Genomic DNA, 24844 nt, shown 5'->3' with positions numbered 1-24844 from the left:
CAAAGAGCTGTCACATTCCCTGCGAAGCATGTTGGCTTGACAATGGGCGCTCGGCCTGAAAAACCAACTAACCATTGGCCATTGCTGTAGTAATTTTTCAATAGGGCGTAGTGCGTCCATCCCGGGAATTCCCGGGACAAAAATCCCGGGATTTTTCCAAAACCGGGAATTCCCGTATCCCGGGAATTTTCATAATTTGTCCCGGGAATTCCCAAAATTGAAAAAAATGTCAAATTTTGGTCTGGAAATTCAGATTTGGTTGTAGAAATAGATGAACAGTTGAATACATAGTAATCAATCCGAATTTTAAAGCATTTAAATTTGGATTCGGCATATATCAGGTTTAATTTGGCTTATTAGGGAAATTTTAAATTTTAGTTCACAGATCCACAAAATGCCGGGCGCTTTGAATATTTTCTAATTAATTATAAATGAAATATATTTATAAAATAATTATTTAATTTGAATAAAATTGAAAATAAAATTTGCAGTTTTTTTCAAATACTAAAAAAATCATTTTTAATTTTTTTAAGTTATTTAAAAACTGTCGTCCTTGTTTAGATTGAAGTGTAGATTTTCACCAATTATTATTATTATTGAGCTAAATCTATAATTTTAAGCTTGAAAAAATATAAAACATTATTAAAACATAGATATTTATAAAATAATTATTTAATTTGAATAAAATTGAAAATAAAATTTGCAGTTTTTTTCAAATACTAAAAAAATCATTTTTAATTTTTTTAAGTTATTTAAAAACTGTCGTCCTTGTTTAGATTGAAGTGTAGATTTTCACCAATTATTATTATTATTGAGCTAAATCTATAATTTTAAGCTTGAAAAAATATAAAACATTATTAAAACATAGATTTTATGACTGCTTCAAAAATTTCCCGGGATTTTAAAAATATTTTTCCCGTTTCCCGGGAAATTCAAAACCGGGGAAAATTAGACGCCCTAATAGGGCGTAACCTTGGATGTAAACAACAACGTTCTAGCAGATTTATAACAGAGCTGAATAGCATTTTAACTGCAATGTTTCACCGTTCTAGCAGGATTTTGGCAAAACCAGCTATTCTTTATGTAAACTAATGTCAAAAACAAAAACAATGACTTTTATATCCCGCCGTTTGACATGGAGGATTTTTAAAACCCGCCAAGCAAATAGCAGCAAACTGGTGGTTTCTGGGGAAAATTCAGAAAAGTCCTTGTCAGAAATTTTCTGTTTTGTTTTGAAAAGGAAGTGATTTTGGAGATCTACTTTTAATTAGACTTAATGGACGGGAAACAAGTTGTCATGTTCCAATCTCGTAGAGTTCTTAAATTCTTGAATGATCAGTCCCATTAAAAAGAACATTTTGTAGTGCTGGGAGTAAAGAGCCTTGAACCTATGGAATTTACCAACCTTATTGGATTTAAAACTAGCGGTTGGCCCAAATCATATGCATCTCCCCAATGAAAATGTTGGCACGAGCCTGGCGCTGATTTGGCTTGATTTGGAAATGTTATACATTCTTTTCTTTTCGATACCAGTTCAAGTATAGCATCGCAACTTGTTCGATAGAATCGGTTATGTAGAAAGTGGAGATTTTTAAACATTTTGCAATTTCGATAGCAATTTCAAAATAATATTTTAAGAGGTTGATTTTTTGAGATGTAATTTTTGGCCAAAACGTATCTCAAATTTAAACAGCTACCTGAATGTCAGGATCGCAGGATTTATTCTTTGGAAGTGTTTTTTTTTTCTCAGAAAAGTATCTTCAAGATATCCCCTACACAACCCTTCAAACAGAAATATGAGAAAAGAATCACTCTGGCCCAGTCTCACTCCCAATGCATGATATGATATGATGAAGATATGATACGATTAATATAAATATCCACTATCAAATATGAAAAGCATTTTGGATAACACTTTAAAAACCAGCCCACCCTCTAAAACATGTTTATTTCACTTAACTAAAAAATAACAAATTCAAAATTTGTTTCGTCTTTTGCTTCAGAAAATTTGACGAATTCTTTCGATTCGTTTTCACACCATGGTCCACGGGAAACGATCAAGGCGTTGAATTTTGTAAAACACGCACACCATTCGGAACCAGAAGCTGCACTCCTTAATCGGGTCATATCATTGCACTGATGAAATCTACTGTATTTAAAATCCTAGAATTCCACCCTAGATTCCACCCATATTCCACCACTTGTTTCCGTCTCATGAAATCTGAAGTCCTAAAAATCACATCCTTTTCAAAACAAAACAGAAAATTTCTGACAAGGACTTTTCTAAATTTTCCCAGAAACCACCAGTTTGCTGCGATTTGTTTGGCGGGTTTTAAAAATCCTCCATGTCAAACGCGTCAAACGGCGGGATATAAAAGTCATTGTTTTTGTTTTTGACATTAGTTTACATGAAGAATGCTTGCATATTTCGTGACTGAGAAGAAAACTTTGTTTACATTTAAGGTTTCACCAGTTTGAAACGGTACTACGACTGACTGCCCAATGTCAACGACATATTTCGCAATGACTGTGACAGTTATTTGTTTTCATCAGGAAACCACCGCCAAGTGACAATTTTGGGTCGAACAACGAGTCGATTTAGACTCGATCTGAAATTCTCACTGGGCAGCTGCTGTGGCGACACTCTGACGAAGAGTTAGTATTTTTTTTTTAGTAAAATCATAGTGTTTGCACTGGGCCTAGGAAGCCTTATTGTACCGACTAAAATTTGTTGGGGAATTGCACAGAACCGAAATTTACTAAAACAAAAACAATCCCGAGCGCTTTCAGTAGGTTGCCAAATAAATAAAAATAATTTTGAGATGGAAGTACCATCTGTCAAATGAACAAAAATGGTAAACATACTGGATTTGGTAAAAAATCTAAGCGCGTAGAGTTTAAAAATACTGGCAACACTGAAAGGCCGAAAATACTTTTCAAATAAAGTCACAATAAAAAACTGCTTAACGGGAATCCCATTTTGCTTAACCGTCGTAGAAATAATACAAATCAATGCATCTCTCATAATTCCATCCTTCACCTCTTCCCAACTTATGGTAACTAACCCTGCATCCCTTTTTTTCAACCCCCCAACCCGTCCGACTCCACGTTGCTGCTGCCGGCCGACACTGCCCGATGTCACTCGAGTTCCGCCAAACTGCAGACGCGCCTACCCTTCTGGCCGGGCTGCGCTTGCACGAAGACCGCTCCGTCCACGGTGTAGACCGCGTGCAGCAGTCCGTCCCGTTTCTTGCGCAGCGCGGCACTCTTCAGCTTCTGGTTCAGCTTCGTCAGCGACTCGTTGATGTAGATGCGTCGGTCCGACTCCAGCCCGATGTCGGCCAGCCGGAGCGGGTTGGACGGGCGCGGAGATACGCCCGGTAGAAGTTGTCCCTTATGTTTTTGAAGATAAATTCGATCGTGATGACGGGTGGTTCCGCTTGGTCGGCGGCTTCGGTGCCCTTAAGGTTAGGGTTGGTGGCAGTGCTAATGCTTGATTCAGTCTTTTCGGTACGGTCGGCTCGCTTGCGCCGTATGTCGACCAGAGGAATGTCGGCTTCGGTGTAGCCGAGAAGCTCGCAGATGCGGCGAAAGTAGAGCTGGAGGTTTTCGCCTTTTCGGTGCGGGACACCGGCCAGTTCGAGCAGGTTGTTGCACACACTGCGGTCCGTGTTGTCGATGTTGAGCTGCACGTCCTGTCGGATTTGGTCTACGCGTCGGGCTATCCGGTCGATCTTCTGGTGCATGTCGACTTTGATTTTCACAACACTGTCCAGCAGCTTGTCTAGCTTTTCCTCGAGCGGAGGAGGAGCGAGGACAGGCGGTGGTGGAACTGCAAGTGGCGGACCACGTGGGATGGTGGCAGTGGCGGTGCAGTCTTTCACGATGACCTCGTTTCGCGCCGACGTCGGCTTGCGAGCGGGAGTGCATGGGTTGTCAATGGCTACGACGGTGTTGCCGGTGTCTGCCGTTGGTGTCGCTACTGGTCCGGTCTGGCTCTGGAACGCAGCCGACCACGGTACCGGGCTAGGCGCTTTACTATCCGCTAATGTTATATCATCGATTTCCTTGTAAATATGGCGTTCAGTCTTTTCTTTCTCGTTAACGGTAGTGTTATTGCTGTCGTTGATGAGTTGGCAGTCCTGTTGACCTGTCTCCTTGCTGTTGTGGCTGCTACTGTTGGTCGCCGCCGCTATGGCCATCACTTTCTCGGCCAAGGTGGAGAACTCCTTCGAGGCCGCATTCAGTGATGCAATCGCCAGGTGCAGTTCACCACCCCCCACCGCACCGCTGGCACCACTGCCACTGTCTAGTGGGATGACGACCGTCCTGGGCTTGCAAATGGCGCTACTGCGGTGGGGTTTGGCTTTGCCGAGTATGTCTGGCAGCACCGCTACCAGATCCTTAAGCTCCAGGCCGCCGGTGCCAGCCGGAAACTTTGCATTGCCGGTCCGGCCACGTTTGGCCGCTTTTGTCGTCTGCTGCTGCACTGTCGTCGTCGTCGTCGTCGGTCGGCGACGAGACAAGATTCACAGCCATGAGGCTACACTTTCACACGTGAAAACTTCCGAATTTCAACACACTCTCTACATATATTGCTCAACTTTGATTAAATTCTGTTACTTTTACTAATGTTTCGTTTGTTTTACAGTTAACCAGTCTTGAAAAGTCTATCACCGTTCTGTACAGGAAAAAACCGAAAAAAAAAATCTAAAAATTTTCCTTCTCCACAAAACGATGCAGGCAGTGAGAAGCGATTGCACACAATGAAGGCGAGGCGAGCCTGTTTTCCGTACCGGAATTTTCTACGAGCGAGTCGCACCCTCTGCACTGCACCCCTTGCAGACACCCCACCCATCCCCAATAGTCGTCCCCCAAAGTCCCCGCCAGACACGGCATATTTGTATGTAAACAAAAAAAGAATTTTCCCGTTTTCCTGGTTCCTTGTCGGGTTTGGCCGTTCGGGATCCGAGGTTCGTCGGGGCACATGCGCAGAGCAGGGCCCGGCAGCAGACGGTTGCCGTCACAGCGCATGTATCCCACAGGAGTTCCGGTGTGCTGTTAGGGTTACCGGACAGGGACAGTTTGACTTTAAACATAACTTATCGTTAACTTTAAACATATCCAAGTATGCTTAATATCTAATCGTTTTTGTATGAAGTCGGTTCGATAAGCTAGCGGCCGGCAAATTTCTTATGGGGTACGAGCGAGATCACTGTCAAAGATTCCATGACAACAAAGTATCTAAAAGTTTTGATTCTGTAAATTGATATTGGTCTGAAAAAGTTTAGTGACTTCAAATTAGGCTTATTAATTTTTTTTGCGATTCCGTCATGAAACTTTTTACTATTCGTGTCATTCTTGAACGACGAAATGGCCTACTTTTCTGTACCAAAAATAACAGAATCGAATAGCACTTTTCAAAATAAATGCTAAAAAGTTTAACTTTTCAGCTTTTTGTTTCGAAAAGTAGTACTTTTCAACATTTTTTATTTAAACGATTAATTGACAAATACAAAGTGTTTTCGGAATCAGTGAACCTTGTTGGATAAATATTCGACTCGTGCTGAAAAATCTTCTTTTTGTAACTTGTTGCATAAACTACTTTCAAATGAATATTAATAACGGTTCATTGAAAGTAAAGTCACCTAAATTTGCAATACGTCATTCCTACTACATCAACACAACAAACATTTCTCTGCAAAAATGTATCTAAAGTAGGCTATCAGACGTTCTGTGTGGATCCGCTAAAACTCACCAAAAAGCAGATAAATAACTTCTCCTTTCTTGGACTAATTTTGTTTGCAATACTATTCAATTTTTTTCAAAGCTTCCCCTCCCTTCATCAAAATCGGTCCTAAAATGGGGAACCATAAAATATATTTAAAAGGAAAAACATAAAATTTAATGGAAATAGAAGTCTAATCAACTGAAAACAATTTGAAAATTTTCCTGCTTTTCTAAGTCATATTTAGCATGGAATTGATCAAAATTATTTAGAATTCTTAAATAATTCCAATAAAATGTTTTTCGCGAAAAATTACTTTTCGATTTTACCTAAAACTGGAGTATTTTCTGGCCGTAGTTTTTAGAAGTTTTTATTTTTAAAACTGTGTTTTTTCAAAAAAAACGAATTGGAACACTGGCAAAATGTTTCCCTTTGCTAATGTATTTTGATAATCTAAAATATATCTAATAATTCAAATTTTCAACTTTACATTTGTATTGCAGTAATATTTGAGCAAATTTTGTTTTTGTGTTCAATGTGAAAAAATCTAATGCATTCAGCAGATCCTTATCGTCGCTGTCGTGATATTTGTCGCACGTGCATTGTGGGCCAAATTGAGTTAAGAATGCCATTTATGCAGCTCTTATGCTTCACCTTTTGACCACAAATCCCAAAGCTCGATATGCAATTCAATAAAAACCGAAAAACTTCGTGCATTTCTGTCACTTTTCATATGAAAAAGTTTCAATCTTGTCGTGCTATTTTACACAGGACATTTGCATGTAAGTGCGACATCTGGTCAAAGGTTAAGGTCAGGACGCATTTGACACGTACGCCCGACTACGTAAACATTTGTAATTATAACTCAGGACTACGACAACAAATTCAACCAAACTTGGTACAATGCATTACTCAACCAAACAAAATGTGTTTGTTATTGTTTACATTGCGTTATCTTTTTTGTTTATTCAAGATCAAACGTTGAAACGCGTTTTCTCAGAACGTCAAAAAGCGACTTGCGACAAGATAACACGGCAACGTCGGTATGAAAGTCAAACAAACAATAATAATTTGGGTACTAAAGTAGTATGCCAATTTTTTATTACAACGATTAAAAAACAAAATTAAAAGTGTTTTCTGATCACTTTTTTCATTTATACGACTGCAAAATTTTTTTTTGTAACTTGACAAAACTTTTCAAATGAATCAATAACGGTTCATTGAAAGAGCTGTCAAGTAGGAGCTTTTCTGTCAAGAAGGACCGCGAGGTTTATTTTTCAAATTTGATTTAAAAATCCATTTTAAACTCTTTGTGGTCGTACAAAGGGTCATTGTACTCAGAAAAATAAGCTTTATCGCTGTAAACAATAATATCAGCAATCTAAGCTTCATTTTAGGACCCAATTAGACTCGTATTTTTTTATTTGGCCTTTAGGATGACCTACGCTGTTTTTTTTTCGCAAAAACCTCATTTTTCAAAAAATCATAGTTTCGCGCCATTTCAACCAATGTTCGCGCCATTTCAACCAATGTTGTTGCTCTGAGTGCATAATTGACAAAGGGAGCGCGTGGTCGTAAAAAATATTCGGAGTGAAAAGTGATTTTTTTTGTGTGTGCCTTTTGTTTCGCAATTTTGTCGTGTATTGCGTGCTGCGAGGAGAAAATTATCCTCTGAAAATGCAACGTCATCAGTGAATAATTGACAAAGGGAGCGCGTGGTCGTAAAAAATATTCGGAGTGAAAAGTGATTTTTTTGGGTGTGCCTTTTGTTTCGCAATTTTGTCGTGTATTGTGTGCTGCGAGGAGAAAATTATCCTCTGAAAATGCAGCGTCATCAGTGCATAATTGGCAAAAAGAGCGCGTGGTCGTAAAAAATATTCGGAGTGAAAAGTGATTTCTTTTGTGATTTTCAAAGCCCTTCCTATATCATCGCTGATCGGAAGGCACGGCGTCGGGTGGATTGTGTTTAAATTTTTCGAATAAGGTTTTATTTTTTGCGGTGAAAAAGCCATTTCTATATAATGAACGAAAGACGCACTGACAATTTGGATCGTTGAGTTAATAGTGGAGCAAAATAACTGTGTGTGAGTGACTTTGTGTGTTAACCAGAAAGACCTTCCCATAGCATCGTTGCTCGGAAGGCTCGCCGACGGGTTTGTTATGAAAGTCCTCCCCTAGCATCGTAGCTCTAGGCATCGAAAAGCCAATACGTTATCCTACTAACTCAAAAAAAAAAGCGTGATGCGAAAGATAACACGGCAACGTCTCAAGCGGTATCAACAAGTATATAACAAAAAATTATTCTTTTGAGTTCAAAATTTAAGTATCGGACGAATATTAGATCTCTTTCGTTTGAACTGCACGCTTTTTGGGACGGCGCCGGTATTGACTAATAGTAGAGATCTTCAGGGTTAAACAGTGAACGGATGTTGGCTCTCACTGATCATTTTTGATTCATTAGTTTAACTTTCAACTGATCTGTCAATAACGGAAAGCAGCTCATTGGAAGTCAATGGAAAATGCTCATGCCATGCTTTTAGTTTATGTTTGTTTTTAGTAGTATTTGGCCTATTCTCCTATCATTACATTTAGGGAACTATACCCGCCTTCTCAGAACTATTTCTATTATCGGCCTATCAGCACTTTGATCATGAATTACATCTTATATAAAGTGTTTTTGACTGTTTCCAAAGTAATAAATAGCTCAAATAAAAGTGAGCAAGCAACTTTCCATTGTTGAAACATTTGAAAATTTTGATTTAATAGCAGAAACGGCAAAAGTGATGAGAATTGGTCGAACGGCTTAGTTTGATTAAAATGGGTATATTTCCCCTCCTATCATAATTTTTGCCTGTTTTTTTCATTTTATTACATTTAAATTTTACAATTTTCATTTTTTTACATTTTCAAAAACATTGTGACAAAGTCACATAAAACAAGTAAAACTTCCAACCATAAAAGTTTCTAAAATTTTAGAACTCTTCTTTCCAATGCTTTTAAAAGATCAAAATTGGCTGAACAATTATTTTTTGCGATTTTTTAAAATCAAAACCCGTTTGAAGGGGTTGTAGAGTAGAGGATAATGTAATGGCATTATGCACACAACAAAAATGTAGGAAATTTCGAAACTATGGAAACATGCACTTGAGCGTTCCCAAATTATTGTTGTATCAATCGTTTTTTTTGTTTATGAATTTCGACGCAACGCAAACACACAAACAAACACCAGAAACAATTTGCCGGTTGTCAACGGGTATTGTCTTGGGGGAGGTTTCGCGACGTTCCAGGTTCAGAACCCTGCCCCTTATTATGCACCCAATGCAGCACACCATCGCCATCATCAGTAACAGACACACGCAGACACACCTCAAGTGTGCCCTTCGTTTTACAGAGTGACGTTAGCGCCTGAACGAAATTGATTCTTTTCACAAAAATAGGGGAAATATATCCTTTCTAATCAAACACCTATCTTCGTCATATGAAGAGTTTGATGGTCGATTAAAGCACCAAAAAACTATATCAGCAACAGCACCGCCTCAAGTAAGCACGCAAATGTATGCCATTTACTGGCCAAAAAGATCAAATTTAATGCACTTTTGATCATAATTTCTATTTTGCGAGACCACTTCTCATCATTTTGTTGGCACACACATCCACACGCAAGATGAGAGGTTAACTGCTTAACGAAAGTCGCCGTCAATATCTTTTCACTTGCGCTAACGATTTCAAAGCGCTTAAGATATAAAATTGCTTCCAACTACCGGCAACATGTTCTTTTGTACATTAGTTAGTCACTCACTTGAAAAATAATCCCGAAATATGTAAATAATTAGCAAGCGCCATCAAAAACACAAACGCGCCAAGTCTTTTGACGTTTGAATTTTGAAGACTCATTCCAATCGAAGGCTGAAGAAACCCGAGCGAGAAGCGAGGGCAAATAAAGAACAAAGGGTGGTCACCAACACCACCAGGCAGCGCCTGTTGGAGTGAGCCAGCGATGCTAGGAAATTTTCTCTGCCACTTTTCGTGAGTGTTCGCTTAAAATTTCATCAATTTTGACAGCACTAAGCAGACCCAAAGCGCTGGAAGAACAAAAGAACTAAGCTGAAAATAGGAGAATGGGCGTGGCCCAATGCACTCGACTGATTAGAATGCATTTGGGAAATATTTTTTTTAAATGCTTGTAAAAGGAATAGCAAAACTTTTAATAAAAGTGAAAATAAACAGAAATGTTCACAAAAAGTTGCTCTACTCGTTGGTGTACTTGGTTTTAGTAAATTTCAAGGAACACTCCAGATTATCCAGCATCATTCAGACACCGCCGCTCATTAGGCTTAAAATGGGTATATTTCCCCTAGTTGGATACTTCAAGGGTTCAAGTAACCCCGTTCAACAGATCTAAGTAGGCGCTTACGTCACTATGCAAAACCTAGGACCCATGACTACCTGCCTGTACACCGTGATTGTTTTATATTCCTGTCCCAATTTCTTCGGCGGTACCGTCTTCCTCTCTCCTTCCGGGAAGAAGATACTTCAAGCAGCCGATATTTTTGTCCATTTCCTGCGCCCCGGGCTACCAGCCATCATCATTACGGCATTGTTTTTGAACTATGAATCACTATTGTAGGCGCTGGTGATGGCAACGCGACGCCCTCACCAACCCGTCCGAGGCCCAAGTTCGTCTGCCGTTCTTGGTCGTCATCATTGTCATACAATCAGGTTAACGACCGACGCCCGGGATACTGTCGCGGTTTTTCCACCATGAAACTGTAGGGTTGACGGGTTGATTACAGGGAAAGTTTTTAAATTTGAGTTTTAAGTGTTTCGTTTTGAAAAATGAAACTAAAACATTCATGAAGTTTAAAATGTAATTAGGCTGAGAATATTCATAATTGAACCCACTACCCTAAAACTTGTAGGCAAGTCAGGTGCAACGATGCAGCTAAACGACAGACTGATCTCGTTCTGGTAGGTGGAAAAGGGGGTGAGACATCATGGGAAACAAGTAAAAATGCAAATGGGTTACAAGAAAAGTGATAAGGGAGGGGGAGTGGGACCGCTTTGTTTGCGGTTGCAACTATTGCACTGTGTAATAATTCCAGATGCACACGATTTGCTGAAAAAGAGCAGCTGCTGGGACATTCAGAGTGATAACTCAAAGTTTAGTTGTCCACAGATAACGGTATCTGTTGTAACTCACCTTGATGGTATTGTTGTTTTGGCAGCATGTGGCTTTGATACAACTGCTTTCGTCAGTTGTGGGGCAGTCTAGGGCACAGCAGTCCTGGGTGGCACTGCCGTTGAGGCTGGTCGAGATGCCGTCGGAGCCTGGGGATTGAACAAAGTTTTATTGAAACTATTGAAGGTGCATTCCGTAACCCCCACACTCACCCGAGTAGCTGTTGAGCGTCTCGATCTCGACAAACTCCGGCTGGATCGTGGTCGAGTGGATGCCCTCGTTGTGGAAGAACTCCTTCACCTTCTCGGCGATCTTCATGTACTCGGACAGGTTCCGGCAGCGGATGTGGGCGGACGCAATGATCCGGTCGCCGGCCAGCTGCCACACGTGAAACTCGTGCACCGCCAGCACCCCGTCCACCTTCTCCAGCAGCCGCCGCTGGATGGCGTCCACCTGGATGTGCGTCGGAACGGTCTGCAGCAGAATGAGCGCGGACTCGCGGAGCAGGGCCACACCGAGTGCAGAATCAGGATGACCAGCAGGATCGACAGGGCCGGATCCATGTACAGCTTGTACTCCCACTCGGTGAACCGCACGACCAGCGCGCTAATGATGACGATCACACTGCCGAGGGCGTCGCTGAGCACGTGCAGGAACGCGCCCCGCATGTTCATCTGGGACGAGTCGTGCGAGTGGCCGTGGTGGGTGGGCTTCTTCGGCGGGGAGTCGCCATTCTGGAGAGGGGGAGTCGCCTATTAGTACCTCTGAAGCAAAGCTAGAGTGACCAGAATCTTACCTGGAACATAAAGGTCTTGTTCTCCTCCGAGTTGTCCACGTGGGCAAGATTACCGTGAGACATCCCGTGCGAGTGGGGCATTCCACCGTGGGAGTGCATGTGGCCACCTCCGTGTTCTGCGCGAAAGGAAATCGAACAATAAGTTTAAATTTATTTAAAAAAAAAACAAGTTCAAAACGCAATACTCACTGTGAAGTAGACACAGCCCAAGAAGGTTGACTAGAAGACCGAGCACGCCGACCCAGATCAACAGTTCCGGCTGGTGTATGTGTTCCACCTCAATGAATCTGCAGCATAAAGAGGTTATTTAACATTTGAAATTTGTGCTGTGCGACTCGAGCACTCTCACCTTTTGCAGGCTTCTATCGTTATGCTGAAGCAGAGTGCTACCAGGAACACGGCGTTGACCAGCGCGCCGAGCACTTCCGCCCGGGCCCAGCCGAACGTATTTTTGGACCACTTCTTTGGTGACATCTGTGCGAATGGTGAAAGGGGGTTTTGTTAGCGGGAAATCTTAATCTCAATAAGAAATCGTAGAAAAGAATTTCTGTTAACCATTTTCTAGAAACTAAACCATTTTTTTTTTCAATTTTAATTGGAATAATATTTCGTCCCTTCCTCCGCGATGAATTCAAAAATGCGGAAAATCAGGAATTTTTCTGGTACTTTTGTACCCGACCCTCTCCGATTCCAATGAAACTTTGGAGACATGTTATCCTAGGCCTATATAAGCCATTTTTGATAATATGGAACCAATGTTACTCGAAAATAACATTTGAGATGGGCGTAAGTTATTTAAATATTTTTGTATTTTGCTATTTAAAAATTACTGCATCGTATCAAAAAGTGGTCAACGACAAACTTGTAGGAAATTTGACGAGCTATCTAAAAAAACACTGAACTAAAAATACACGCCAGTTCTATGAGATTTTTTGATTTTTAAGTTTAAAAGTAAAATTTTAAGGTGATGTCACGATTTTTTTCGTTCAAAATTTTTGAGGAAATAGGCTAAGATGTTACAAAAAGACTGACGAAAATGCAGGATGGTATGTCTTTTCTAAAAAAATAATAAAATCATTTACCAAAAATGTTTTTTTAAGTGGTCTAAACGTCAAAATTTTTAAAACCGATGATCGGAATCGATTCGCCAGACAATTTTACTTAAAAGTCTCCATATTGACCATTGTCCTATGTCCAATCCTTGGTACAGCGGTTTAAGCAATTAAAATGTCGAAAAATAGGTTTTTGGTTGTTTTTGGCAATTTCTATATGACAGACTTGATTTTTCAGTCTCAAAAATATTTTTACCGGAAAGCTCTTCCAATTTCCCATAAATTTGCCTTTGACAGCTTTTTAATTTGACTCGTTTTAATATTTGCGTAAGCTTATTAACTATTCAGGTTTCTACCACACTGAAAAAAATATTAAATTTTCATTTATGAGCAATGTATCTCAGCTTATATCTGTTTGCCCATAAAATCCAATTGAAAAACTGTCAAAGGCAAAATTCCCAATCGATTCCCACTATCAGTTTTTAAAAATTTTGACGTTTAGACCACCCCTAAAAAAAAACAAATTAGTAAATGATTTTTGTATTTTTTAGGAGAGACATACCATAACTAGCGTGCACAGGGTGGGGCAACATGGGGCAATTGCCCCACCATCCTCATTTGGGTGTCCACAAATGACGTATTTTTCAAAACGTCTATATTATTGCCCCACCTTCCTCAAAGAGCTGGGTACGCTAGTGCATACCATCCTGCATTTTTCGTCAGTCTTTTTGTAACATCTTAGCCTATCTCCTCAAAAAAATTTAACGAAAAAATATCGTGGCATCAAGTTAAAAATAAAAAGATCTCATAGAAGTGGCGTGCATTTTTATTTCAGTGTATTTTTTTTTCAGAAAGCCCGTAAAATTTCCTACAAGTTTGTCTTTGACCACATTTTGATACGATGCAACGGCTCCAAGATACAGTAATTTTTAAATTAAAAAATACAAAAATATTTAAATAACTTACGCCCTTCTCAAATGTTATTTTCGAGTACAATTGGCTCCATATACACAAAAATGGCTTATGTAGGCCTAGGATAACATGTCTACAAAGTTCATTGAAATTGGAGAGGGTCGGGTACAAAAGTACCAGAAAAATTGCTGATTTGAGCTGAAATTGCTCTTCAACGAATAATCTTTGCAGTTACCGGTGCGCAGTAGGCCTGGCCATTGAAAAAAATGGCTAGTAATCCGATCATCCATTTACCCACAGCAAAACAACACCAGCCTTAATGCCATAAAAGGTAAATATTATGATCGGATTACTTGAGGAATATCTTCTTTTCTCAATGGTCAGGTAAAGTTAAACGCAAAGATTATTCGTTGAAATACATTGAGTTTGAGGAATATTGTTCAAACGCATTTTTTGAAAAAATGGTAGTAATAAACCAAGTATGTGACGAGAGTAGGATGGATTTTGTTTTTTTCAAAAACCAGCATGAATATTTACAAAACGTGAACAATATCAAACAACAATCGGCTTGCTTGAAAATTAGACAACAACTTTCAATTTTCTTTCGAGAAATTGTTTTCAGACCTTCAAACTTACCTTAATGGATAGGAAGGAGATCACGAGCGCGGCAATGTCCCCGAGCATGTGGAAACTGTCCGCGACCAGCGCCATCGAGTTGGTCAGGTAGCCGACGACGATCTCGACGAAGAAGAAGAACACCGTCAGCGTCATCACCGTCAGCAGGCGGCACTTTTTCCCACTAAATTTGGCCATCTTTAAGCGCTACACTTTGTACTACGTTGTAGTAAAATCTATACAAACTAAATGCTAAATAAGCTACTTAAGCTTATACTGCTTACGTTCGGGGGTAGAATCGGACAAATTTCGCTTCACTTCACGGGTCGTCGAAGATCTGTGGAAAAGAAGCAGAGAGAGAAAAGAAAAAAATATATAAATTAATAACATTTCCAAATTCCTGACTGGACCACATTCCCGGAATTCTGTCGGCCACGGGCCCAGAATAAATCGGAGACGGGTTCGGGCTTGGGGCTGCCACCACAGTGGGGGATCCAATTTTGATAAAAATGGGACGAAATGACGATGGTATATAGAACATGTGTAACCGCAGCAGTGACCACGTTGGACGTTTCTTTTATGGGCCTTCGTACCATGTGGGAAGATATGGAATAAATATGCGATTAGACGGTACGTTCTTTTGCCTGCTTGCAACTTGATTACCTCCTTAGTTAGCCCTAATCATCCTTTCATTTATGGTACAGACTTGCTGGTTTTTTGCGTAACTATGTTCTTCGACATGTTTACAAGAAAAAGGAAATATCGAATGCCAAAAGTCAACGAAACCACATCTACAAAATTTATCTTAAATTTAAGGGCAGAAAATGAACAAGAAGGTTAAAGCTGTCAGACATAAATCAATTAACGACAACAACATCTTAAATTTTAAACATAACAGACTCTATACGGAATTTGAAATTTGAATGTCACTTGGTTTATGCAAGTTTGATTTTTTTTAGGCTTTTACAAATTTTCCAGATCGTTACTGTCAATAGTGAGCAAAAGTTCAACAAATTCAATGATTTGTTTCCCTTAAGTTTCACGTCTGGTTTCGATTGAAATCTAAGTTTTTAAGAAAAACCTAAAACTTTCCTTTTCAGTTATAAATGGATAAACAATTGTTCAAAACTGTATTCTAGAAAGTAAACAATCGGTTGTATAAGTTTTTCCTTCTAAATACCTAATGAAGGCATTTTTTGCCTCTCCATAAATTGAATTATTTTAAGGATGGGAGACAAAAACAAAAAATAATAATTGTGGCAGTGCGTGGCCGAATGGTTACGCTGTCCGCTTTGTAAGCGGATGATTCTGGGTTCGATTCCCATCTGCTGCAACCTTCCATCGGATGAGGAAGTAAAATGTCGGTCCCGGCCTTGGTTGTTAGGCCGTTAAGTCATTCCAGGTGTTGGAGTCGTCTCCATGCCATAAGTACAAACACACAAACCAAGCCTACTCCGGTGGAATCGCTGGTGGCGGTTGGACTCGCAATCCAAAGGTCGTCAGTTCAAACACTGGGGTGGAAGGTTCTTTGGAGTAGAAAGAGGTTTGGGTACTCTCCCCATTCAAGCCTTCGGACTCCTAGGTTCGAGCAGAAACTTGCAATAGAGACCACAAAAGACCCGGAGTCGTTAATGTGGATGGTTTGATTTTTTTTTGCTATGCAGTTTTTAAGGGACCATCCAAAAATCACGTGGACACTTTTTTGGAAATTCCAAACCCCCTCCCCCTCCGTGGACAATTGTCCATACAAAAAACTTTTTTGTATGGGCGTGGACAATCGCTTAAACCTTAAGTGTCCACGTGGTTTATGGATGGTCCCTAAAGCATTTTTTATATTAATATTCGCATGATTTGCATAACTGACTTTAGTATTTTAGTATTTCAGTATTTTAGTATTTAAGTATTTAAGTATTTAAGTATTTAAGTATTTAAGTATTTTAGTATTTTAGTATTTTAGTATTTTAGTATTTTAGTATTTTAGTATTTTAGTATTTTAGTATTTTAGTATTTTAGTATTTTAGTATTTTAGTATTTTAGTATTTTAGTATTTTAGTATTTTAGTATTTTAGTATTTTAGTATTTTAGTATTTTAGTATTTTAGTAAACTTTTAGTATCAAGGGTTTTACAACATTTCGATGCCTCTGTGCTCTCTTGTTTTAAACTTGGTGGTTTTCCTATCTAGTTAGCATAAGAGAGCACAAAGGCTTCGATCTTTTTATAAAAAAATATTCCGAAAAATCGATTCAAAATGTGGAATATAGTGCAGAAAAAATAACTAATAAAATTAATAAATTATTCGCTCTAAAGCATTGCCTTAGCAGGGTGGCCACTCAAGTCGGGAAATCGGGAAAGTCGGGAAAAAGTCGGGTATTCGCCAAAATCCGCCAAAAATCGGAAAAAAGTCGGGAATTTATGATTTTTTTGTCAAAAAGTCGGGAAAAGTCGTGAATTATAAGCATGCTTGATTGAAAATTAATTTTTTAACTCTTGAATAGTTTTGTAATATTTTGTGCAATTCTCAAATTGAATTCACTCAATTCTGCTTTAATAACTTACTTTAAATTTAAGGTTCTTTTCACTATTTCAATATATTTGAGTATGGAAAAGCTGTTTAGGACATTCAAAATCTTAATTAATATTGGAGTCTTTGACACAGATCTTCATAATATTTTTCATGAATCATTTGATCTCTATAAATTTTTGTTTATCATACAAGAGGTAAAGTTAATGAAAAACTAATATAAAAATAGAGCCTAATAAGCTTTGAGTTATATGCGAAGGTATTTGAAAAATAATTCCAATTTAATGGTTTTCGTAAATATTTTAATTATTCAACTAAATTCTTTAAGTTATTAAAATATGTTCGAGCTAATGTTGCCGTTAAACTTTATTTGTGAGAATGGTTAAATTACATACATACGGTCAGGAAAAAACAACTTGGATTTGCTGAAAATGTCATAAAACATTTTTGCAGCAAGCAATAGATCATTTGCCCGCGTGTAAAAATTTCAGCGATCTGCAGTTCTCACCAACACATATAAAGCTGGCCCGTCCCGAGCAACACTTTGAGAAGCATATGTTGGTGCTCTTTCATTTTTTCATCAAGCGTTGGCGCGGTGGTAGCGTGTCGGATTAACCAAGAAGTTGGTGGTTCAACCTCGTTCTGATAAGTGTTTTGTGAAATACAACCAAAATGCCGTCGGTAATGTCGATAATTGTCGGTAACGGGCAAAAATGTCATACTCCTATATCGCAAAAAATGCATGAGGACAGATTTCATGCAGATTCTGATATACTTTCATGCCGCCATGCATCACAATCATGCGACTGCCAGTTGGGTGTAAAGCTTGATTTTCAGTTTTCGGAAAACTTAAATAACTATCGAATAAAATCCAAAATTTGAAAACTTTTTTACGTTTTGAAAACATAAAGAAAATTTTGAAATTGCAAAAAAAAATAATCCAGGGAATTTAGAGTTATTGCAAATCTGTTTAAAAAATTGTCTCTTCAAACATTTTGCTTAAAATAGAATGTTCATTGAAAAAAAAAACGGTTAAATATTGACCACCAGATAAATTAACATTGATTTAAAAAAACAATATCAAAAAATACAAAATTAAAAAGAGAACAGGCAATTTTTTTTATGAATTTCTTGACATTTTTCTAAATCCTTTGGATGAATGATTTCAGCATTTATGTTTTAATCATTCTTTGATTTAAAATGATGATGAAGTTTAAAAAAAATAGGAACGAAATTTTAAGTTCAGTTATCTTCAACTTTTTGTCATTTCCAGTTAAAACGAAGTATCAAAAACTATACTTTTGCCAATTTAAAAAATAACACGAATGTTATAAGTATTGTTGAACTTTCGATAATAAAGACTAATTGTTTGTGTTTCTTTTCTGAATCATTATAATGAAGTTCCATTTGTGAAGTTTTTTTCAATTGTAGTTTAGTTTCTGTATTGACAAAAAATGCCTATATTTGGATTATTTTTAAATTCATTTAATTTTTTATTGCATAACAAATGTCGATTAAACTTTTAATCGCAATCCGATGCGGGCTTACCATCAGTTCACATTGTTAGAACTAGCAAGTTTCCCAACCACTTGTCTAACCCATTCTTATGCACCACCCGCACTCGTCATTTGAACCTTGAAACCCGCAGAATCTGACGACGCGACCTGATAGGCATGACAATCCGTTGGTTGATCACCCCCACGACAAACCCCAGCCAGCTGGCGTTACAGAGCGCGTGCACTGAATCAATCATTTGGGGCCACCACACAGAAAAAAATAATGTAAATTTGGAAGCTTTAATTTTGGAAGGTTGAATATTACCTCTTTTATTGTGTAATTTTACCTCAATTTAGACTGAAAAAGTGACATTACACCAGAAAAGTGGTAAAATTACACATCTCCAGAGGTAAAATTACACCTTTTTTTCTGACATAAAAGATGTACTCCTTCCCAGATGTAATATTACCATGATTTTTTTTTTCTGTGCACTTCAAACCTAACCATCCACAACCATCGAATTGGTCAGTCGATAAAACCCGCAAGCTGCTGATAAGCAGCTCGCACTGGACTTCAATTAAATAATTATGGTATTCAGGGCGATGCTCGACCACCGAATGGTCACGCGGTCAGAGTCATTGGCCGGTTTAGGTTAACAAATCGTTTGGCAGGACCACAGACAGGCAGATTTGTCACTGACTAACTTGGAGGTGATTTCTTTGTTGCTTTGAATTAACGTGCACGGTTGACAGCTCTAAGCTGTCACCGCAGTACACGCTCAATTGAGTTGACCCATCAAAGTTAACCTTCTGTTAGTTTGTGAAAATGTCCCAATTTGCATACGCCACTAACCAACATGGGTTTCGCGGTTCGTTAGGTAATATCTCAAACCGCGAGACGAGTTTGCTATAAATCTTCCGCAAAACATAACAAAAGACGTTCCCCTCGTAATCACACACGCTGGAGGACCGTTTGAAAAGCTGCTCGCAAGAAAGAGTAAACTTCAACGGAAGCTGCCGGTTTATTGACCCTTTTCAAATGCTACTGCCAAGTCTCGTCATCACGCATACGTTTCTCACCTTAATTGGTTTACAATGGCCGCGCCACAACGCGTCGGACCATCAGTACCGCCGTGAGATTGAACATTTCGGCTAAGGGCGTTCTTTTATTACGTAACGCAGTAGGGAGGGGGTCGGAGGCATGTTACGTTCCATACAAAATTTTTAAAATTTGTATGGAAATTTTGTTACGAGGGGGGGGGGAGGGGGTCTAAAAGTCCGATTTTTCACGTTACGTAATAAAAGAACGCTCCCTAAATTACCCTTGATTACGACCTTGCGTGATAGTCGGGGTGCTTCCGCACAGAGATGGCCAGATAAAACGCCCTCTGGAAGCCGAAAGCATTCCATGTGGAATAATTTCATTACGTATTTAAATAAACACAGCGTGTGGACGGTAATTGGCACGTCAGATGGCGCCCCCCGAAACGTAAATTGAAAGTGACGTCCAGCACGTGCCATAATGGCGGCGTGCCATAAAAAATAACCCCAGCAATCTGTCACTGGAAACTCTGCCAAGCTTTTATGCCAGCTTAAAATATGCGCGCCCGCTTGCACCTGATTGTGGTCGTTTGTTGCACAAATTTGGCTTAAATGCGGCTGACAAAGTGGGCAGACATGATTGATAGGCAGCAAAAAGCTTCCGATGCTTTTTTTTCTGCATGGAAACTTCTGACCCACATGCTCGACATATCTCCGACACAGAGTGTTTTCCTCTTTTGCAGCCGGATGCAAAGCAAAGAACACACACACACACACAGAAGTGCTGCACTCCAAGTTGTGCACACATTCACACGATTTCGACAGACTCACCTCTAGCTGCTACCACATATGTACGAGTGCAGCGAAACCTAACCTAGATTGCCCCTTTCTTTTGCATCCACAATGTTCTCCGGGCCGACCGCTTGTGGTTGGACACGTGCGATATTTTTGGCACATCACACGAGGAATTTTCATTAAAACAGGCGCTGTTTGTCTTATCTTTGCGATAAAACTAACTTTGACAGCTGGTTGCCATAATGGCTGTTCGCTATGACAGCTACCGTGCCATAATGGCAACTTTGACCTCAGCCTTGAAGTTTGGTCATTGTCCATTCCCAAATAAATTAAGCGCAATTAGCAAAACGCAAACGGAATCAGTGCGAGATTCCTGCAACTTCGGTTTTGTAGCTTGGGCGCAGAAGTAAAACGCAAATGTTGCGTTTTTTTCTATGCGAGTTCAAAACGTGCAATTCGTCGCTAGGGCAGTTCTCTAGATTTTGCATTTTTTTTCGGTCGAACTAATTCAATTCCTTTAATGTTCAAAGTGTTGTGAATATAGTAGAAAATTGGTGTCTTGCGACTTCAAATTGATTTGCATTTTGTAAAAAAAGTATTTTGCACAAAAAGTAGTTCTAAAACAGTGAAAATCTATTGCAATTTTTGCGTTGTTTGATACCCTTATTGCAAATATAAACAAATATTAGGTACTCTATTAAAATATGATACTGAAAAAATTTAGTTTACGCAACATTTTTATTTCGCCATATACCTATTTGTTTTTATTTATTTATTTATATTTTTTTGCAATCTATAAAAAATAAGTATTTTCCAAAAACAGTTATTCCGCTAAAACAAATTTTCGCTGGAAGTTCTAACACAATGAAAATCTGTTTCAAATTGTTTGATACCCACATTGTCGCAGAGTTATAATGTAATGTAAACTGCCCATGATCGCATAAATGTCCCATATGCAATATCGTCACTTTCGAGTTATTGATACAGTTTGGTTCAAAATCGTGTGCTCTTTAAAAAGAGCCTATAACATCCAGTACTTTGTTCTAGGAATCAGGAGGAAATCCAGTTTTTTCGTGAAAACTTAACGCGTAGTCTTACGTGTGGGACAAACTTAAAATGCTTTTTTCTCAGCTTGCAGTTTTTGCATATGGGACATTTATGCAAACATGGGCAGTAAAGAATGAGAAAAAAATGTCCATGTTTCATTTACGGAATTTTCCAAGAAACTTTTCAAACTTTCCATATAATTGAAACTTTGGATAATTGATGTTTCGGATAATCGAGTTTGTCCGTATTTAAAAAAAATCGGTATTTTGAAAAACTTTTAGTACTCTACACAGAAAATTTTAACACAGCACAGTGGTCTGAGAAGTGAAATTATCTCCGCACCCTGATGAGATAGGGACATACTTTATTCCGCTTCAATCTAATCTAATCTAATCTAATCAGACCCTAGCGCAGCCAATCTTTCGAAGGGATCCTGGAGAGTGCCTTAGGTTAGATGACGCCTAGCACTCTTCTTGTCATTTATTAACATTTGTAGTGCCCCATTGCATTAGAATGCATTGAAACATCACAAGCGTTAAAGCGGCCAGGCCTACTGCGTAAAGCCGTATCGCAGAGATGACTCGTAATTGGGTTGAGTTTGAGCACTGAGTGTTCGAACAACAACACAATTCTGAATCGACAGGGGGGGAAGAAGCGTGGGGACACACCACCATACGCTCCGAGATTTGGTTGTATTCGTTGGGAGCACCATGCTAAGAAGGTTTGGTACTCCGGGACCCTCTGGGATGGGACATTGTATTTCCACGAATGCCCTGGACACTATTTGCCGTGGTTATAGCGCCACAACTCGCTCTCTGTAACAGTATTCCTAATTCCAGTTCACGCTCACCAAGTCGTCATGGCCTAGTGGTTAGCATTTTTGCTAACCAATCCAAAGGACGGGGGATCGAACCCCGCCTCGAGTGACTTTGATTTTTCGTTCATATTCATCATTTCAAATTTCTGTGTTCTTATTTTTCTCGTTGGGAGCAGATGGGAATCGAACCCAGAACCGCTTACAAAGCAAACACCGTAACCAGTCAGCCACGGCCGCTCCCTATGACATACTTTATTCCGCTTCAATCATTTTAAAATAAAACATAGGCCACACCCTTTTCCTACTGCAATCCAAGTCGAGCTTCTCATTCCCATTGGCCAATCTGAATTAGTTGATTTGAACTAATGTAAATTCAAAACTAATGTAAATTCCAAAACTAATGTAAATTTTCAAAACTAATGTAAATTTCCAATGAATCTAATGTAAATTTCCAATGAACCTAATGTAAATATACATCATTTATCATGATACCTTTTGGTACATGATAAATAATGTAAATTCACAGGAATATTTTTTTCTGTGTATAGGGTTACCCTTCAAAAATGTGTTTTTATTCTATAACTTTCTTGCATTATTTTTGGCAATTTTGGTGTCTTCGGAACATATTTGGAGGACTAAAAACGCGTCTTTTGACGAAAGAACGAAGTCGCTAGCTTGTTTTGTTCAAAAGTTTCAGCAATTTTACGTTTTCAAATATTTGTATCGTTTTTTGGTGGAAACAAAATAACATTCTATTTGTTGCATTTGAAAGCTTAAGACTTCTTCTTTATGGTGATTCAAAATCTCATGAGGGTTTTTTCGATAACTCAAAAAAAATTGTTTGAAGATTGTAATTAATATTTTTTTTCAATTCGGTGTATACGTCAATTTGTTTAATTTCGGCTTTATTATCTTAATATGTTAATGTCCGGGAGTTTTTCTAATCATCATTTCTCTAACTTTTGAACAAAACAAGCTAGCGACTTCGTTCCTTCGCCAAAAGACGCGTTTTTTAGTCCTCCAAATATGTTCCGAAGACACTAAAATTGCCAAAAATAATGCAAGAAAGTTATGGAATAAAAACACTTTTTGAAGGGTAACCCTAGCACTTTTCATATAAAATGCTGTAGAATTAACAGATTAAGAGATAGAAATTTGGTGTCTTCAGCAAAGTTGTTCAGAATGGTTAGCACTACAAAACTACCAAATAAAGTATGTCCCTATCTCATCAGAGTGCGGACCACCCTAGTATCGTCATGACCAAAAGGCGTAGAATTTTGTACTGATCAAATGTTCCTTTGACACCAAAGCTCTAAAATGCTTCCCCGAAGCAGCAATAATTTTTTCCTGCTAATTTCACTTCTGAGACCACTGTGCCCTGATCGCATAAATGTCGCTTATGCATTTTCATCACTTTTGAGTTATTGATGCAGTTTGGTTCAAATCGTGTGCTCTTTCAAAAGAGCCTACAACATGCAGTACTTTGTTCTAGAAATCGAAAGGAAATCCAGTTTTTTTTTCGTGAAAACTCAACACGTAGCCTTATACATGGGGCAAACTTCTTTCGCATTTTTCTCAGCTTGCTGTTTTTGCATATGGGACAGAATGTTTGTTAAAAGGGAGCAGTCGTGGCTGAATGGTTACGATGTTCGCTTTGTAAGCGAATGGTTCTGGGTTCGATTCCCATCTGCCCCCAACGAGAATGTTCTGGACTCATTGAATTGGAACTAATGAAAAAACATGAATGTTCACGGCGGGGTTCGATCCCCTGCCCTTTGGATTGGCAAGCAAAAATGTTTTCCACTTGACCGTGGAGCATTGGTAGCTTGAAGAGGACTTAGACAGATACAGTTGAATCCAAGAAACGGACGAGAAGAAAGTTGAATGCAAGTTGAATATCAGAACATAGAAGAATGCATTGAACAAGAATTGGTTCTATTCCCAATTATCAATTCCTAGGCAACCTGGGCTTAGACAATCATCACATCACATGGCGAAATCCAGTCTGCAATCCGCTAAAATCACCGTCTCCTAGCGAAGCGAAGCCTGTCATTCGAGTGACAAAACGGCCTACTTTTCCCTACCAAAAATAACAGAGGTAAAATTAACAACTTTCAATACCAATGCTTAAAATGTCTACTTTTCAGCACTGAAATGGGTGTTGAAAAGTTAAACTTTTCAGGACTAGTATTTAAATAGTAGTTTATGCAACAAGTTGCAAAAAGAGGTTTTTTCAGCACGAGTCGTACATTTATCCAACGAGGTTCACCGAGTTGGATAAATACGAAGAGTGCTTAAAAAATCAAGTTTTGCAACGAGTTCCATACAACGTTTTTTGCAATTCCAAGAAATACATACTGAGTGAAATATTATGTCAAATTTTCATGTATTTTGTCAATAAATCGTTTAAATCAATAAAACGTTGAAAAGTGTTACTTTTCAAAACAAATGCTGAAAAGTTCAACTTTTCAGCACCCATTTGAGTGCTGAAAAGTAGAACTTTTCAGCATTTATTTTAAAAAATTGTGCTATTCGATTCTGTTATTTTTGGTACAGAAAAGCAGGCTATTTCGTCGTTCAAGAATGACAGGAAAAGTAAGTAGTTTCACGACGGAATTGCAAAAAGTAATATTTCGATATTTTTTTTTGTTTTGAGCAGTGAATTTACTGAAGACATAAATGTTTGACATAAAATTTTATTCAAAGCTGTTTTTAGGAATTGAAAACTTGTACGACTCGTGCTGAAAAAATCTTCTTTTTTCTACTTGTTGCCTAAACTACTATTTCATGTTATTATGAAATTGCATGTCACATCCAACAAAAAAATAATCATTTGTTCTATAA

The 24844-nt window shown here is 38.6% G+C and overlaps 1 protein-coding gene across 1 annotated transcript in view; it reads right to left on the bottom strand.

Annotated features, from left to right (window-relative positions):
• LOC6039424 (zinc transporter 1) overlaps nt 1–24844 on the bottom strand; it is a 54318-nt gene that overhangs the window by 13427 nt on the left and 16047 nt on the right. Inside the window, 7 exon segments of the mRNA XM_038260195.1 lie at nt 10929–11056; nt 11120–11413; nt 11416–11641; nt 11704–11819; nt 11893–11990; nt 12053–12177; nt 14304–14619. Coding sequence (XP_038116123.1) covers nt 10929–11056; nt 11120–11413; nt 11416–11641; nt 11704–11819; nt 11893–11990; nt 12053–12177; nt 14304–14480 — 1164 coding nt within the window. The 5' untranslated portion in view covers nt 14481–14619.

The sequence above is a fragment of the Culex quinquefasciatus genome, chromosome 3 (genome assembly GCF_015732765.1).
Source record: "Culex quinquefasciatus strain JHB chromosome 3, VPISU_Cqui_1.0_pri_paternal, whole genome shotgun sequence".
In the NCBI taxonomy this organism is placed as follows: domain Eukaryota; kingdom Metazoa; phylum Arthropoda; class Insecta; order Diptera; family Culicidae; genus Culex; species Culex quinquefasciatus.
The sequence above is the reverse complement of the archived record's forward strand: the minus strand, read 5'-3'. Positions and strand labels throughout refer to the sequence as shown.